We start from the raw sequence: 16,521 nt of genomic DNA, 5'->3' as shown, positions 1-16,521 counted from the left end.
AAAAAGGTAGAAAGGTAAAGAAACAACAACTAGATGTTGTGTGTCTTTGTGTGACTGAAACTCTTGACTCAGACTCTGATGCTGTAACTTTGAAAAGTCTTTGAGGGTGTGAATGAAGTTTTATTTTGGTTCTCAGGGACTCTCCCAGCTTCACACAGAGCCTGTATTTAGCAGTGCACATGTTTTCCTATATTTACCAGGGACAGTGAACACCTCCTGGCCTTGTTTAGTCGTCTGTGGGTGTAAATGGAGGCTATTAATACAGAGCGGTGAGAGGACAGGAATAGATGCGATGAGGGGGTCGTGTTTCAGAGAGTGACCCAGCTGGACTGAGGCATGATGGGAAACAGACAGGGGCTGTTGTCTGGACTGTTGGTGGATGTGAGGAGGTCGACCTGAATCACATCACGTCACACTCACTGAGTGATAAGAGGATGAGGAGTCACAGATAAACGACAGAGATGCCTCCTTCATTCTGATGACACCGCTGATATTCACAGAGTCACACGTTTTTATATTATATTATATTATATTATATTATATTATATTATATTATATTATATTATATTATATTATATTATATTATATTATATTATATTATATTATATTATATTATATTATATTATATTATATGTGTTTCATTCATCACCTCTGAAATAGCTCCACCACCACTCACTCGAGGGTCAGTCACATGGTAAAGTCAGCTGATCGTGTGATCATCATAAACAATCCTGACTCCTTCATCTGGATTATCTCAGACAAAGAAACAAAGTGTGACTGAGATCCTGCACTCAGGTTGGACCAGGAAGCAGATCCAGACAGAATCTGGTTCACAGTCTTTAATTAGACTGTGACAAAGGAAGAAACTGGATGATGGTGGTGAGCTCGACCTCAATGACCTCCTCAACAGCGGACTGATGAAACTGCAGACTGACAGAGTCCAGATCCACTGACGCTGGTGTGAGGACCAGAACTGTGAACACCAGTCCAGATTGTGTTCAGTTTTTTCATGTGTCTCATCTGTTGTCGTGGTTTGTCTCCTGATCTTTTCTGTCATGATGAGGAAATATAAATTCACAGACATTTTACTTCTGTCTCATTTCTTCCTGTCATGTCTTGTGTGTTGGGTGTCAGTTGTTTCGTTTTGTCTTATGTGTGGTCAGTTTGTTTTGTTGTGTTTTGTTTGGTCTGATTTGTTGTCGTGTCTTATTCACTGTGTAGATGTTTGTGAATCATGTTGTGTTGTAGTTTGTCATGTGTGTCTCAACTCATCCTTTATGATCTGGTTTCAGTTAAATCTGCTCCTGGTTGCTCTGAGTCTCATGTTTCAGACATATAAATACTGGTGAACCCCCCCACCCTGCCTGGTATGTTCACATACTGACAAACGTGCATGAGCTTACAGATGGCGACAGGATGTGCACGAGACTCAGAGGATCACGTTGACTCTCAGTGTGTCTGTGGAAGTGTTGAATATGAACACAACAGTAAAACTATGATGTAAACAGTGTGGCCAGTTATTTATTTGACTGACTGAAGTGTTTTCATGTGACTGATCAGACGACGCTGACAGTGAATCGGTCTGATCTGGGGATGAGCTGCGAGAAACTGGTTATTACACGGTGTAAGTGAACGTAACGGCCTCCAGCTGTAGACTGAGTCTGGTTAAAAGAAGTTGGTTTTCAGCTGGTCGTTGTGTCTCACACAGATTATTCATGAATCACAACACACACACACACAGGAAACAGCTTTACTCACAACAGATTTTTCAAATGAAAAGTCAGGACTTAGAGTTGACCTATGTGAAGTGAAGGAGCAGCTCTTTTCTTACACTGCAGTGAACACAACACATGCAACAAAACCGTGTGTGAGTCTGTGTGTGTCAGAGTGAGTCTGTGTCTGCGTGAGTCTGTGTGTGTGTGTGTGTGAGGACATTTTGGGAAAATGAGGACATTTTGGCCGGTCCTCACTTTTTGAGACACCTTCAAATCACATTTTGAGGGTTAAGACTTGGTTTTAGAGTTATGGTTAGAATTAGGTTTAGGTTAAGGTTAGGGTCAGGGTCAGGGTTAGGCTCTCAGTTGTGATGGTTAAGGTTAGGGTAAGGGGCTAGGGAATGCATTATGTCAATGAGTGTCCTCACAAAGATAGGAGTACAAGTGTGTGTGTGTGTGTGTGTCAGTGTGAGTCTGTGTGTGAGTCTGTGTATGAGTCTGTGTGTGTCAGTGTGAGTCTGTGTGAGTCTGTGTGTGTAAGTGTGTGTGTGTGTCAGTGTGAGTCTGTGTCAGTGTGAGTCTGTGTGAGTCTGTGAGAGTCTGTGTGTGTGTGTCAGTATGAGTCTGTGTGTGTCAGTGTGAGTCGAAGTGTGTCAGTCTGTGTGCGAGTCTGTGAGAGTCTGTGTGTGCAAGGATTAGTCTGTGTGTGAGTGTGTGAGTCTGTGTGTGAGTCTGTGTGTGTGAGTGCGAGTCTGTGTGAGAGTCTGTGTGAGAGTCTGTGTGTGAGTCTGTGTGTGTAAGTGTGTGTGTGTGTCAGTGTGAGTCTGTGTCAGTGTGAGTCTGTGTGAGTCTGTGTGTGAATCTGTGTGTGTGTCAGTGTGAGTCTGTGTGTGAGTCTGCGTGTGAGTCTGTGAGAGTCTGTGTGTGTCAGTATGAGTCTGTGTGTGTCAGTGTGAGTCGAAGTGTGTCAGTCTGTGTGCGAGTCTGTGAGAGTCTGTGTGTGTAAGGATTAGTCTGTGTGTGAGTGTGTGAGTCTGTGTGTGAGTCTGTGTGTGTGAGTGCGAGTCTGTGAGAGTCTGTGTGTGAGTCTGTGTGTGTCTGTGTGTGAGGCTTCATGTCTAAAATAGAAGTGACTGATAACAGAGATTAGAAAACCAGCTGGACATGAAGTGGGTCACACACTGTCCAGCAACACAACTTAATCCTAACACACAGATAAACACAACAAAAACACATGTTGGTGAACGTCATGAAAAAGCTCAAAGTAGACAAACATTAACATCTCTGAAGTGTTTGTCTGTTGTCGTGTTTCTGAACACATTGTTAGTTACATGTCTGAGTTAGAGTCATACTACACAGTCTCACACGCCACACAACTCAGACTGACATCATCATCCTCAGAGTCAGTGTTGATGTAAATTGCAGGGAGGTGTCTGACCAGCAGAGGGCACAACACACACATCTGTTACATCTAAAACATGATCAGACTGGATCGCTTTAGATCACAGTCGAACACATTAGATCACAGTAGATCATGATGATCACATTAGATCACTTTAGGTTACATTAGGTTACATGGACAGGACTCAGGACTCTGTGGACAGGACTCTGTGGACAGGACTCTGTGGACAGGACTCTGTGGATGGGACTTTGTGGACAGGACTCAGGACTCTTTGGACAGGACTCAGCTGACCGGACTCCATGGACAGGACTCCATGGACAGGACTCTGTGGACAGGACTCTGTGGACAGGACTCAGCTGACCGGACTCCATGGACAGGACTCCATGGACAGGACTCTGTGGACAGGACTCTGTGGACAGGACTCAGGACTCTGTGGACAGGACTCTGTGGATGGGACTTTGTGGACAGGACTCAGGACTCTTTGGACAGGACTCAGCTGACCGGACTCCATGGACAGGACTCTGTGGACAGGACTCAGGACTCTGTGGACAGGACTCTGTTACTTTAATTTTTCTTGTGTATCTGCTTGTTGTCGTCTCAGCTTTGCTCTGTTGAAGTCAGACTTGTCTTTACTGGTGTGACACACAGTGTGTGTTGGTGTGTATTGTGTTGTGCTGTGTCCTGCAGCAGCGTGTTGTTGTCTGTGTTGTCAGGAGGACGCTCGTCATGTGATCAGCTGATTCTCTGAGCTGAAACTCAGACGTCTCATCACTTGAGCTTGAAGAAGAATCACGGTCAGTTCACTTTCTCTGCTCTTTAATCTGATTGATTCTTTTTATTCCTCAGTTTGAAGTTTACTGTAAGTTAATGGGATTCTGTCTGTTTGTCTTTCATTATTAACGCTACTCAAATTTAACTCATTACTTTTATTGATTTAATATTTGATGTAATTGTTTAATCTGTGAAATGTAAATGAAGAAGTGAGTCAACGGGTATCTGACTTTAACTGTGGACATTGGTGTGATGTCTGTGAGTTTAAAGAAAAAAGAGTTAGGACCATCATCAGGGTGTGGTGACCAACTGCAACTGACTGAGCAACTAGCAACTCACATCACTGCAACATCACTGCAACTGTCACCAATTTTATCTTAGATCAGCACAGCTCAGGTTTTTAGTCTGAATTCAGTTTTTATTCTGATGTTCAGTTTAATGAGACTTTGAAGTGACTGTGTCTGTGTGTCTGTTCAACAGCTTGACATGACTGGACATGACAAATTATTAACACTACATAACAACACATTAACATCACATTAACACACATTAACACACATTAACACTTAAACAGTGACGAAGTGGACGTGAGGTTCTCAGGAGATCAAAGTTGTTCTCCTGTTCAGACGAGATCATCGACTCTTTTTAATTCCTCAGGACTCAAATAATGAGTCAAATACATGTTTCCTCTCCTGGACTGAGGTGGATGATGTCGCTTTAGAGCTTTAAAACCCTGAGGTAGACGACAGAGAGACAGAGCCTCGCTCAGAGAACTGTCCTTTCTGAGGTCACTTTTATTCCCTGCAGCTCAAATGTTCTGACTCTAAATCCAAAATTACTGGGTCCTGCTGTCCCATAAAGCCTCTGGATAGTGTCTGTCATCAGAGCCTCCTGCTGGTAAAGGGACTTAGGTGGATGGTAGACATTTGTAGACTGATGACATCACTATGATGTCACCTACACACAGATGACATCATCGTGGACAAGTGACATATTTCTCAAATATGGCTTTTTCTGATTTATCTTAAAACATTTTTCCTTAAAGCCAAAGTTTTTATTGTAGTTTTTTTTCCTTGTTACCTTTTCCCTGAGAAAATTTAAACTTTTTTCAACTTCTTCGATCTTCAGATATTTATACTTTTGATCATAGTTCAGTTTGAAACAACAAAGGAGCAGCAGCAGAGCCCTGAGGACCCCCACAATTCATGACAATGAACATTGATGTCATGATGATGATGGTGATGATGATGATGACGGTGATGGTGATGGTGGCTCTCTCATGACTCAGAGAAGAAGTTCTCACTGTTTGAACTTGACTGTTTTTGCGGTTATTTCAGCGTCATGGAGCGTAAACTGGATCTGTCACGTCTGACGGATGAAGAGGCCAAACACGTCTGGGAGGTTATTCAACGAGATTTCAACCTCCGTAAGAAAGAGGAGGAAAGACTCGGGTATGTACATCTATTCATCTATTCATTCATCCCTCCATCCCTCCATCCTTCTGTCTGTATTTTTATTTATTTATGTTTGTCTTTTCTCTGGGTCTGAATCATGTGACTTGATGTGAGGTGTGTCTTCAGCTCACCTGTGCAGGTTCCCTGTGCTTCCTGAGTCTCAGCTGTGTGACTGTGTGAAATCTTCTGGTTCATGTGAAGTTTGGAGGAATGCGAGTGTGAAAGACGTCGTTGTTGCAGTCGATCACGGCTCAGTCACACGGATGAGTCTGCAGCAGAAAACAGGAAGCTCACAAAGACTCCCTGTGTTTCTACTAAAGACTCTAACTCCCTTCAGCCCTGGGGGCAGACACACAGCTGGAGATAGTCTGGGTTTAAATACTAAACATCAGGAACATGTACCTACAGAAATATCCTCCACACTCTGAAAGAAGATGACCACAGACGATCTATCACAATGTGACTGGTGAACAAGATGCTGCCTCTGTCCTCACTCTGAGTAATGAATGAATGAATGAATGAATGAATGAATGAATGGCTCCTCTGTGAGTGCTGGAAGCTGCTGTGATAATCTGATTATCACCATGGAAATTGCATTTTTACAGGAAAAAAACACATTTCAACTTGTTCTGAGTCCGACTGATCAAATTCCACATTTTTATTGAATTCGTTTTAATCTCATTAGTATTTTGATGCAGTGTTTACACAGAGTCACACATTTCCATCATGAAATAAAAAAGAATGAGTCATGAAACTGTCTAAACTGTTTCTTTGGACAGAATAATTCATCTCAAGAAGAAAACTACATGTTTTTCATTCAGATTCGTCCTGAGCTTTCACCCACCACACATTTTTTGAGCTTCGTCCCACATTAACATTAAATTTAATTCAGGATCCCAGAATATCCGGAGTGTGTATCAGGCCATGTCTGAAGCAGAATTAAGTGACTTTGATGTTTCAGAGGCAGGTCTGACAAGTTTAATAAAGTTTAGTGAGAGCTGTGTGAGTTTGTGTGCGCCTGCAGCAGTGTGATTGTGTAACAGTGATGTGAATAACAAGAGAGTCTCTGAGTGTTTTCAGACTGAGCTTCCTCGAGGTGGACGTTCACTTTAATGATAGTGTCACATGAAGAACACACTGTTCATCTGCTGCTGGTTTATTAGGGTCACTGGGTCACAGCCAGACCTGGTCACCTGCTGTCAAAAACCTCAGTGATGATATTTTCAGTGAGTCTGTAGAGTCATGACCCTTCAGTCAAGTTTCTGACACAAAAATCAGAGAATGAAAAACTTTATCTGGTCTGGACTTTCCTGAGCTGTGTGTGTGTGTGTGTGTGTGTGTGTGTGTGTGTCTAACATTCATCTACCATAAAGCCGATTTCCCTCCATATTTAACCCAGTGGATCAAACTCTGGTGTTTAGTTTGTTGCAGTGTTGGGACAAGACCAGCAGTGTTTGTCCAGTTCAAGCTAAAAACAGACATTGATTAAAACGATACTGAACTTATCTCTCTCCTTACATCTGATCTTAGAACAGCTTTCTGTCCCATAAAGTATGTGATGCCTGTTTCATTCATCATGTAATGTACTCCCCTCTGGTGGAGGCAGCAGGTATTGTCTCTGAAGCCACCTTGACTTCCAGCTGTTGTATCTATGGTTTCTGTCATTTTTGTGGGTGTGACCGTGTCCTGTTGACAGAGACTGGAGCTTCAAGCGGAGCGGTGAGGCAGTGACCGGAGCGGGGAGTTAGCTTGTTAGTTAGCAGTGTAGCTGTGAATGTAGTAGTATAATGTTTGTTCAGTGTCACTGTGTCAGTGTCAGTTAACGTTAAATATGTTGAAGATTAACATAGAAGAGATTTTAGATATTTTTCCTCTATTCTGCAGATTTGATCAGTTCAGCGCCAGTTCAGAAGAATAATCCTAAAACTTGTTCAGACAGGAAGGAGAAAGGTGAAGATATCCAGACAGAGCAGCAAGATGGAGGAGAGAGACTTTCAGCACAGGAAAGACAGACAGCACAAAATCATGAGACCAGACAGGATGCTGCTGACATGAAGAGGTTTCAGTCTGGTCCATTTCTCTGTGGTTAGTGTACCACACAGCTGAGTAGGGTTAGGTTAGTTCTAGTAACCTGTCACTGGTTTGTTGTCTTTTATCATTGTTCATCTGGATAATGTCTGAAAGTCTCTGTGCCACCAGGCATTGCAGCACATTTCCTGGTTTTGATTATGAAGTCTTGGGTTCATGTGTTTGCTCAGAGCCATTTGAAGTAGTCCATAAGATTTCCCCCCAAATCAGACCAAAACCTACAAGTCTTGTTCTCCAGAGGAACCTGGACTCCATCATGACCCTGTCCTCTGGTTTTTCAGTGAGTTGAAGGATAAGATCGAGAAGGAGGACACGAAGCGTGAGCTGCTGGGCTCTCAGAGCAAAGTGTCCGACTCGCTGTGTATCCGCTGCCTGCAGCCCTTCAAGTTCCTGGTCAACAGCAAACGCCAGTGTCTGGACTGTCACATGTACACCTGCAAGTCCTGCAGCCGCTACAACAAGAAGGAGCATGGCTGGGTGTGTGACAACTGTCGCATGACCAGGTGAGACTGCGTCAGGTAGGACAGGTGTATCTGTCTCAGAGGTGTTATTCACCACATTATTTCATGAGTTTAGATCTTTCTGGTCACAGTGACTCACTAGAGTCCACAGACTGTTGACGAACGTGTTAGCATGGAGCTAAAAACAGGAACCCACACTGACATGAAGAACCTTGGAGCAGAACACACGCCTGTGTTTATTAAAGTGCTCTGAAACATGTGAAAGTGTGTGTGTCTTATTAACACGTTGTGTTGTGTTGTTGCATTGTTGTGTATCTGCAGAGTGTTGAAGATGGGGACTCTGGGTTGGTACCATGACAACGTCAGGAACCGATTCAAACGCTTCGGCAGTGCCAAAGTCATGAGGTCACTGTACAAGAGGCTGAACGGGGACGGTGAGTCATCATCACACCTGTTACCTGTAGGACTCAGCTGTAGAACTCAGCTGTAGGACTCAGCTGTGGGACTCAGCTATGGGACTCAAATGTAGGACTCACCTGTAGGACTTAGCTGTGGGACTCAACTGTAGGACTCACGTGTTATCTGCAGATGTTATTTATGACAGTTGGAGCAGACGACCTCAGTGATGATGAATCGATGTGACCTCCAGGCGAATGATAAACTTGTTGAAGGACATCCACACAGTGAAACAGGTTCGACTTCTGCTGTGACCCAGAAATGATGACATCATTGATGATGAACATGTCTGTGTTTGATCAGGTGGTCGTGATGACGACACTCAGAGTATGCCGGACGTCCGCAACTGTGAGTCAACAACAAAACAACAACCCACACAACTAAATCAGTGGTTTGTCATCAGTTTGTCGTCAGTTTGTTCAGTTTGTCGTCAGTTTGTTCAGTTTGTCCAGTTTGTCATCAGTTGACGTCAGTTTGTCATCTGACTGAGTCCAGACCTACTGCTGTCCAGGTGTGATGGTTGCCGAGATGACAGTGTTTTGTGTTTCACCTGCAGACATGTACAATGGTAACGAGGATGACCATGGCGAGGCCGAGGCTCAGCGCTACAAAGTGGTAAAAATATAAACATGTGTGAAACTTCAACTGTGGCTGTGAAGCAGGTTTAACTTCATCTACATCACTTTCAGATGAGGAAGAGTAAACGTCTACTGTCAGTTCATCCCATGGACTTTGACTCAGAGGAATATTTCCCTCACTCCCGACGACCATCTGTCCAGGTAAACCACACACCTATCTGACATGACCAGTCCCACCCACACCTGACACATGTCCTGACCTGACTTCTGACCCACAATGAAACACAACTCAACCTTAACACTCAGGAGAAATACACTTCCTGTCCGATTGACTGAGACACGTTATCACAGATGGATCATGTGACAACAGGCCCCTGGGCCCCTGAGCGTTCACAGGTAAAAGGCCCCCACCCCCTCTGTAGGTCATGTGTTTTGAGTTTTGAGTCTTTCTGTTTTTGTTTCGTTTCTCTGTAGTTGTGTTTCTTTGTAGTCATGAAAGTCAGTCACTTTAGGCTGGGGCTCTGGTCCAGGGGCCCAAGAGGTCAGGGGCCCCACTTGGCCCTTTCAGGCCTCTATACATACAGATTAAATTTACACCCACTCACTCACATTGTGTCACCTGTGACTGAGTAAACAGTGAACACCTGGTGTGTTGCAGCAGCTGCAGGAAGACCGATGCTACAGGAACGACATAGACTACGACGCGTATAACCACCGTGCCAACCGCAGGAAGAGTCTGGACCGCTACGCCATGAGACCAGGTCAGTCAACGTACAGGACGGCAGCACACAGTGTACCTGTACACAGTGAACCTGCACACACTATACGTACAGGTAATATACTGTATACTGTACTGTTTGATATACTGAATGGGAAATATTAGACGGGGACATCAAACATATCTACCCATACGTATCTACCTGTATGTATCTACCTGTATGCACCTACCTGTACGTGTCTATCTGTGTGTGATCAGATGACTATGGCGAGAGCAGGATGGTCCGGACTCGCTCTCTGTCTAAGATCAGTTCGTCAGTTGCTCGGCAGCAGTACGTCGACACATCCGATGAGGAGGAGTACCAGAGATACCCCCCCATGTACCAACAGCCCCCCCACCGCCGCAGACCCAGCAGAGCATCCTCCCAGGAGAACCTCGGACAAGCCCCGCCTGTAAGTGCAGATGACCACCAATCAGTCAGTTTGTTACTGTCCAGTCATTAGCGTCATTTCCTGTCACATGGTGTCACACTGAGCAATCATCTGAGACCAGATCAAACTGTTTCAGATCATTTCATCTTAATCTATAATCTTGGTGACATCAGCGTGAGAATGATCACCTGACCTTCTGACCTCACTTCCCAGATAAACGAGCTGAACAAACGCATGTCGGCCATCGAGAGTCTGCTGAGCCGCCTTGAGGAGAAGATGACACCCGCTGACGAGGTGAGGTGGGATCACTAAAAGAGAAATGACATCACATTTTATTCTGAAACACTGTCACGTTTTCTGTATGCCTCCTTCAGGAGTCGACTCCGGTGAATCAGAATGAGGAGGAGAAGCTAAGGAGGAAGCTGAGCGAGCTGGCGGGAAACCTGAGTGATAAGGGCCTGTCATCAGACGACGAGGCTGCAAAGAAGCCCTTCTCTCTGGGTAAAGGTCTGAGGGGCGGCCCGGTGGTCTCTGTGGACCCTCTGAAGGACAAAGACCTGAGCTCATCCAGTGACGAGATGCCCACTGAGGCTCAGAAGGTAGGACGGTCCATCAGTTGGTCATGGGTCTGCTTTACAGAACCTGGAGGTTCCTGAGACCAGGTCAGTGTTTCTCAGACCGGGTCTCAGACTCATATTTACATCAGACCATTTGACCTGAGTTGAAACACAAAGTCCTCGTTAATGTTCTGTAAAGGTCCAGGTTCCCGTTCCTGATGAATCCACAGCATGGCTCAGCTTGTCCCCAAAGAAAAGGTCAAATCCAGTTCATCTTTAAAACCATTTTCATGTCCTCTGATACAAGATTTAAGGGAGAGACATCGTTTCCACCAAAGAAGAACAGACTTTATCCTTCATCTCTAATTATCAGAAATGATTAAATCTCAATAACAGATCTGATCATAACCAGATCTAATTAAAAGAAACAATGTCAAAAATAAAAATGAATGGACTATTAAAACCGGCAGAGACCAGATCATCCACTTCCTATAACGGACTCTTCATTACCTCTGTTGTCTTAATGTTGGTTGGACGTCCTGATGTGACGTTGAACAGATGTTAAAACAGACAGACTGCATGATGGCCTCCTGACTAACAGACAGAAGGTCAGCAGCTCCTGCCTGGACCTCAGAGACCAGAGACCGGAGACCGGACCTTCAGTGGTGTTTACCTCAGTCTCAGTTCATTAAATTAATTGCTGTTCACATTGATCTGGTTTCTGTGAGATAACTCTCATATGTGGTTCTCTCTCTTCTCAGTGGATCCAACATGTTGCCCACTCTTTATATAGATAAGTATTATATACTCATGATGTCATCATTTCTGACATCACACTTGTGTGTTTGTCTGTTCATTGATAAGTTAAAAACAGACGTTCATAATGTGGATCAGTACAGTCACACACTTTAGTGAGGAGGCATTGAAGTAAACACTGAATTGGGGCGCCTTGGTGGCTCACCTGGTAGAGCGCGTACCATTAAGGCAGCGGCCCTGGGTTCGAATCCGACCAGTGGCCCTTTGCTGCATGTCATCCCCTCTCTCTCCCTGACTTTCCTGTCACTCTCTCACTGACCTATCCAATAAAGGCACTAAAAGGCCAAAAAATTACTTAAAACAAAAAAAAAAGAAAAAAAAAAAGAAGTAAACACTGAATCTGTTCACAAAGACAAGGAGATTTTAAAATCCTGTTGACAGTGAAGTGATCATGAGGTTCTGTGTTTCTTGTAAACGACTGGAAAACCCCAGTTCTTCAACATGGTCTCCTGAACAGAATCGAACTGAACCAAACTGAACTGAACTAAAATGCGGTGAACTGAATCGAACCAAACAGAACAGAACTGTACCAGACTAAACTGAACTGAACTGAACTGAACCAAATTGAACCAAACTGAACTGAAACCCTGGACTCTGGCGTCCCGGCCATCGCTGCTGCAGATCAGATGTTGTTTTCCAGCTGCTAACATCTGTCCCTCTACATGGCTTTCAGAGATCGACTGCCGCCGCCCTCTGTGACCTCACCACTGAGGTCCTCAGAACCATTAATGCCACAGAAACCGCTTTGGTCGAGTTCGGCCTCTCAGAGCCAACCGACAGGTCCCACTTAGTAGGGACTGATGTAAAGCAAGCAGATGATGCTTTCAGGGAACTTGAGGAAAATGTAAGCTTCAAACGTGACTGCACGCCTTTTCCCCCCTAACTTCTCTGTCTGAAGGTCAAGCTAAGCCGCCACCCCCACCCCCCACCCACCCACCCCCTGCCTCATCTGCAGCATGACACAGATATCTGGACTGGCTTGAACCCCCCCAGCTGCTTTGTCTCCATATGATCCACTCAGGGCGGGGTCGCACACTGACTGGTACTGGTTCTCGTGAGTCCAGCTGAGAACATCAAACACTGATGATGTTTTATTAAAGATCAGTTGGGAGATCCATGTGGTGAAATGTGATCAGACATCGCTCAGTAATTTATAAAGAACATCTGTCGTTACCTGTCTCACAACCACAGGGTCTGTATCTGTTAACAAGGAAACGACCTCATGTTTAAGAGAAAACTGTGACGAGGTCCAACAGCTGCGTAATTAAACAACTTGAATATGATAATTACAGAAGACTTAGTTTTAGGACGAGTCGAGTCGAACCCGGGTCAGAACCAGGGACCTGGATGAACTGAGTGGATTCTGGTCTTGAACCAGTATGTTGTCATGTGATACTCAGCCCTGTCACTGTTATCATCAGTGCTCTGTAGGTGTGTTGGAGCCCGCTCAGGTGACACAGGTGTGTTTGTCCTGTCACCTGTCCAGGTGTACATCGCAGCCGGTCAGTCGTACGAACTGGAGACGAAGCTTCGGAAACTCGAGCGGAGTGCCAAGAACCGTTTTGGAGGGACGACGGACTCTGAGCTGTCGGAGCTGGAGGATGTGGTGGCACTGACCGCTGCCAGAGTCCAGAGCGCTGAGAGTGAGGTGGGTCCACACGCACATGGACCAGAGTCCAGGACGAGATGATTGGTTGGAAATGAAGCAGTCTGAACCTCAGTCCTCACAATGAAAGTTTAATTTACTGGAGAGAACATTATGAAAAAAGGTTGTAATGAGAGACAAGTGAGTCTTGAGGAAGATGTTTCCTGATGAGGTACGACATCTGCATCAGGAACTGAGCATCATGAGATTCATCTCATCATTAAAAGGTTGAAACTAATTATGAGAAAACTGTTTATAAATTTTTGTATTAATGAGATCTGTATCTCAGGAGAAACTGTTCTAATCTTTACCTCCGGATTATGATAAACTGAACAATGAAAATAACACTGTAGTAATGAGAAAAACATCTTGTAGTGATGTGAAAAACATCTTGTAATGATGAAAAAAACATCCTGTCATGATGAGAAACATCCTGCAATGATGAGGAAAAACATCCTGGAATGAGAAAAACATCCTGTAATGATGAGATCATCTTGTAATGATGAGAAATCATCCTGTGATAAGAAAAACATCCTGTAATGAGAAAATCATCCTGTAGTGATGAGAAAAGATCTTATAATTACTACAAACTGCTGTAATAATCAGACATCATGAGATTTCTTCATCATCTTGTGAGAAAGTGATCAGAGATCTTTTTGGCAGATTATGATCTAATTATGACAAAACATTAAAAAAAATGATGCAGGTCTGATTTTCTCTGCAGGTGTCTGACATTGAGAGTAAGATTGCTGCTCTGAGCGCCGCAGGCTCCAAGAAGAAGGTCAGTTTGTTGTTATTGTTTTTCTTATCTACAAAATAAATCCTCCATTTTTAAGTCATTCAGTAATTGTAAAACTATCATAAGAAATCTATCAGCAATTATTAGAAAATGTCTTGTGATAATGAAAATGTTCTTATTTCAATCAGAGATTTTTACCTTAAAAGAAAATTATCTTATGAGATCTTTTTGTGAAATTACAATTTATTCTATAATTATGAGTTTTATATTAAAATATTATCTTCTTATAATAATAATTACAAAATGTTCTTTAAATTGTGAGATCTGAGTTATACATTTATTTTATTATCATTATGATTTATTTGTTTTGTGATATAAGAAAATTTCTTTACTTCATTAATACAATGAAATTATTAAGAGTTTTTTCAAACATCATGAGAACTTTATGTCATAAATAAAATCTACAGAAAAGGATCTTATATAATCTACATTTTGTACAGGAAATTCTCTTGTAATTTACAAGCTTGTTAAATCATAATTAGAAGAGAATGATCATAAAAAGATGTTTCTCTTCATTTCCTGAGTCTCTGATCACAGGACAGTTTGTTTCTGCTCCAACAGGTTTCTGGATCTCATCAGAGGAAAAAGTCGACACAGGATTTCACCAGTGAGGAAATATTTTAATTTTCTTCCATCTGCAAATGAAAAATTAGACTTTTTTTGTCATTATTTATTATCTGACGACAAAACCAAATATTAAGATGTAAAAGATATATTTGGTAAAATTTGTATCATCTTTACCTGTGAAAACTAGTTTTCATCCATATGATGCATGAAGTAATTTTATGATTAATGTGATTAATCAAACAAACAGGTTAAAAGTATTTTAATACAATTTTCATCCATTTATAACACTTTGATTAATTTTGTTCTTTTTCTTGATAGAAACTAATGGAGCTCAGTGGAAATCAATGTACTGAACCTGAGAACAAGAGAACCTGAGAACTTTCACCTGCAGATAAACAGTACAGTGCAAATATTATGGTCAAATCTAACTAAAATGAAAAATGTGGCACAAGAAAGAAGAAAGTCAAACAGAAATGTGTTGTAGATCATCAGTTTGAATATTAATTCATGACGAACAGACAGCCGCCACATGTAAATCCATTATTTCTCTGTTTTCAGATTTAATTTGCCAAAACACAAAATAACCCAGGACACATGGAAACACATGCTCACAGATTTAAGAGATTTTATTTCCACATTCTGTATTTGTTAAAAAGAAAAACTGAATTAAAAGTAATCTTACTACCCTTTTCTACAGCTTTCAGCCAGAGAGAGAAGAGTTTCTCTGCACTGTTTCAAAGAAACTGAATCATCTTCACTTTACAAAAATATAGTAATTCTTTTTGTTATTTATGAAACAGAAACATCATTAAAAGCATTTGAGAAAGAATTTACAAAAGTTCAGTAAATGTTCCACAGTTACACATATTTTCTGAAAGTCTGTCATGAAATGTGAAATACTGAAACTAAAGAGTCACAGATTTAATATAATTCATTTGTCACATAAACAATCATAACAAAAAACAATAAAGAAAAGGACTTTTTCAAAATAGAAACAATTATTCATTTTAAAATTGATAAAAGAAGAGCAAAAGTATGTACCGTATTTTCCGGACTATAAGGCGCACTTAAAAGCCTTTAATTTTCTCAAAAAACGACAGTGCGCCTTATAATCCGGAGCGCCTTATATATGGATTCATTCTGGTTGTGCTGACTGACCTTGAAGTGATTGTGTGTGGTACACGGCGCTCACGGCGCTCTGTCAAAATGTTCTAGTACGACTTTGGTAAACTGCAAAGCCGCACCGCTTGCAGCATCACGGCTACCGTAGTCAGGAGCGTCGCGGAGTAATACATACTGTGCTTCACCATAATATTACAGTGCGTGTATAAGGACCTATAAGGAGTTATTGTGAATACGCTAACGTTTGATTTAGCGGTATCAGACTGTGTTTTTTTACGTGTTACAACTGAACAAGGTTGGGAGTTATTGTGAATACGCTCATTAACGTTTGAACAATGTTGAGAGTTATTGTGAACGCGTTTAATACAGTTTGACTGACTTATCTGACTGGTTTGTTTCGCTTAATGCGCCTTATAGTCCGGTGCGCTTTATATATGAAAACAGTTCGAAAATAGACCATTCATTGACAGTGCGCCTTATAATCCAGTGCGCCCTATAGTGCGGAAAATACGGTACAGTAAAATGATTATGAAAAATAATAAATGTAAAAAAAATAAAACTTTTAATCTCACATAATATCACCTCATAAACAACATTTTTTAAAAAAAGAAAAAAAAAACCAATCAAAAATCTGAGCCCTAACCCTGGAGCTAGCTTTTTAGCATGCTAAGTTCAATGGAAGAAAACAAATGATATAAATAGAAGCAAGACTCAACACTGGAGTTGTTTGGTGAACAGCTGTTAATGCTAATGTTGGTTGTGTTGTGATGGCAAAAAGTGACATGTATCACCTTTAAACAAAAATATATAAAAATAAAACTACAAAAGTTTAAACTAAGAAACTTTAACACATTTTGAAATAAAAAATATTATATTAAAGAAATAAGTATTGGAATAAAACAAAAAATAAATCTTTGTTAAATTTCCAATTCCTGAACTTT

General features: G+C 42.0%; 1 protein-coding gene across 3 annotated transcripts; it reads left to right on the top strand.

Annotated features, from left to right (window-relative positions):
- Nucleotides 1-675: 675 nt before the first annotated feature.
- On the top strand, nucleotides 676-16,270 carry mlpha (melanophilin a). 3 transcript variants are annotated; one of them, XM_071479504.1, is made up of 16 exons: nucleotides 676-3,911; nucleotides 5,226-5,339; nucleotides 7,712-7,933; nucleotides 8,213-8,325; nucleotides 8,651-8,695; nucleotides 8,904-8,962; nucleotides 9,037-9,126; nucleotides 9,587-9,686; nucleotides 9,902-10,095; nucleotides 10,288-10,368; nucleotides 10,449-10,673; nucleotides 12,121-12,291; nucleotides 12,934-13,095; nucleotides 13,817-13,873; nucleotides 14,453-14,498; nucleotides 14,777-16,270. In XM_071479504.1, exons 2-16 carry the CDS (start codon nucleotides 5,230-5,232, stop codon nucleotides 14,809-14,811), a joined length of 1,710 nt encoding a protein of 569 aa, XP_071335605.1. In that variant the 5' UTR covers nucleotides 676-3,911; nucleotides 5,226-5,229; the 3' UTR covers nucleotides 14,812-16,270. The 3 variants fall into 3 exon arrangements, with proteins under 3 accessions (XP_071335605.1, XP_071335604.1, XP_071335606.1); XM_071479503.1 differs by having other exon boundaries at nucleotides 677-3,911; nucleotides 9,584-9,686; XM_071479505.1 differs by lacking the exon at nucleotides 12,121-12,291 and having other exon boundaries at nucleotides 682-3,911; nucleotides 9,584-9,686.
- Nucleotides 16,271-16,521: the final 251 nt, after the last annotated feature.

Source organism: Trachinotus anak, unplaced genomic scaffold (genome assembly GCF_046630095.1).
Source record: "Trachinotus anak isolate AG129_WGS33_773 ecotype Australia unplaced genomic scaffold, CSIRO_AGI_Tana_v1 ptg000006l, whole genome shotgun sequence".
NCBI lineage: Eukaryota > Metazoa > Chordata > Actinopteri > Carangiformes > Carangidae > Trachinotus > Trachinotus anak.
Note: the sequence above shows the minus strand (reverse complement) of the source record. Positions and strands in the feature narration are given on the sequence as shown.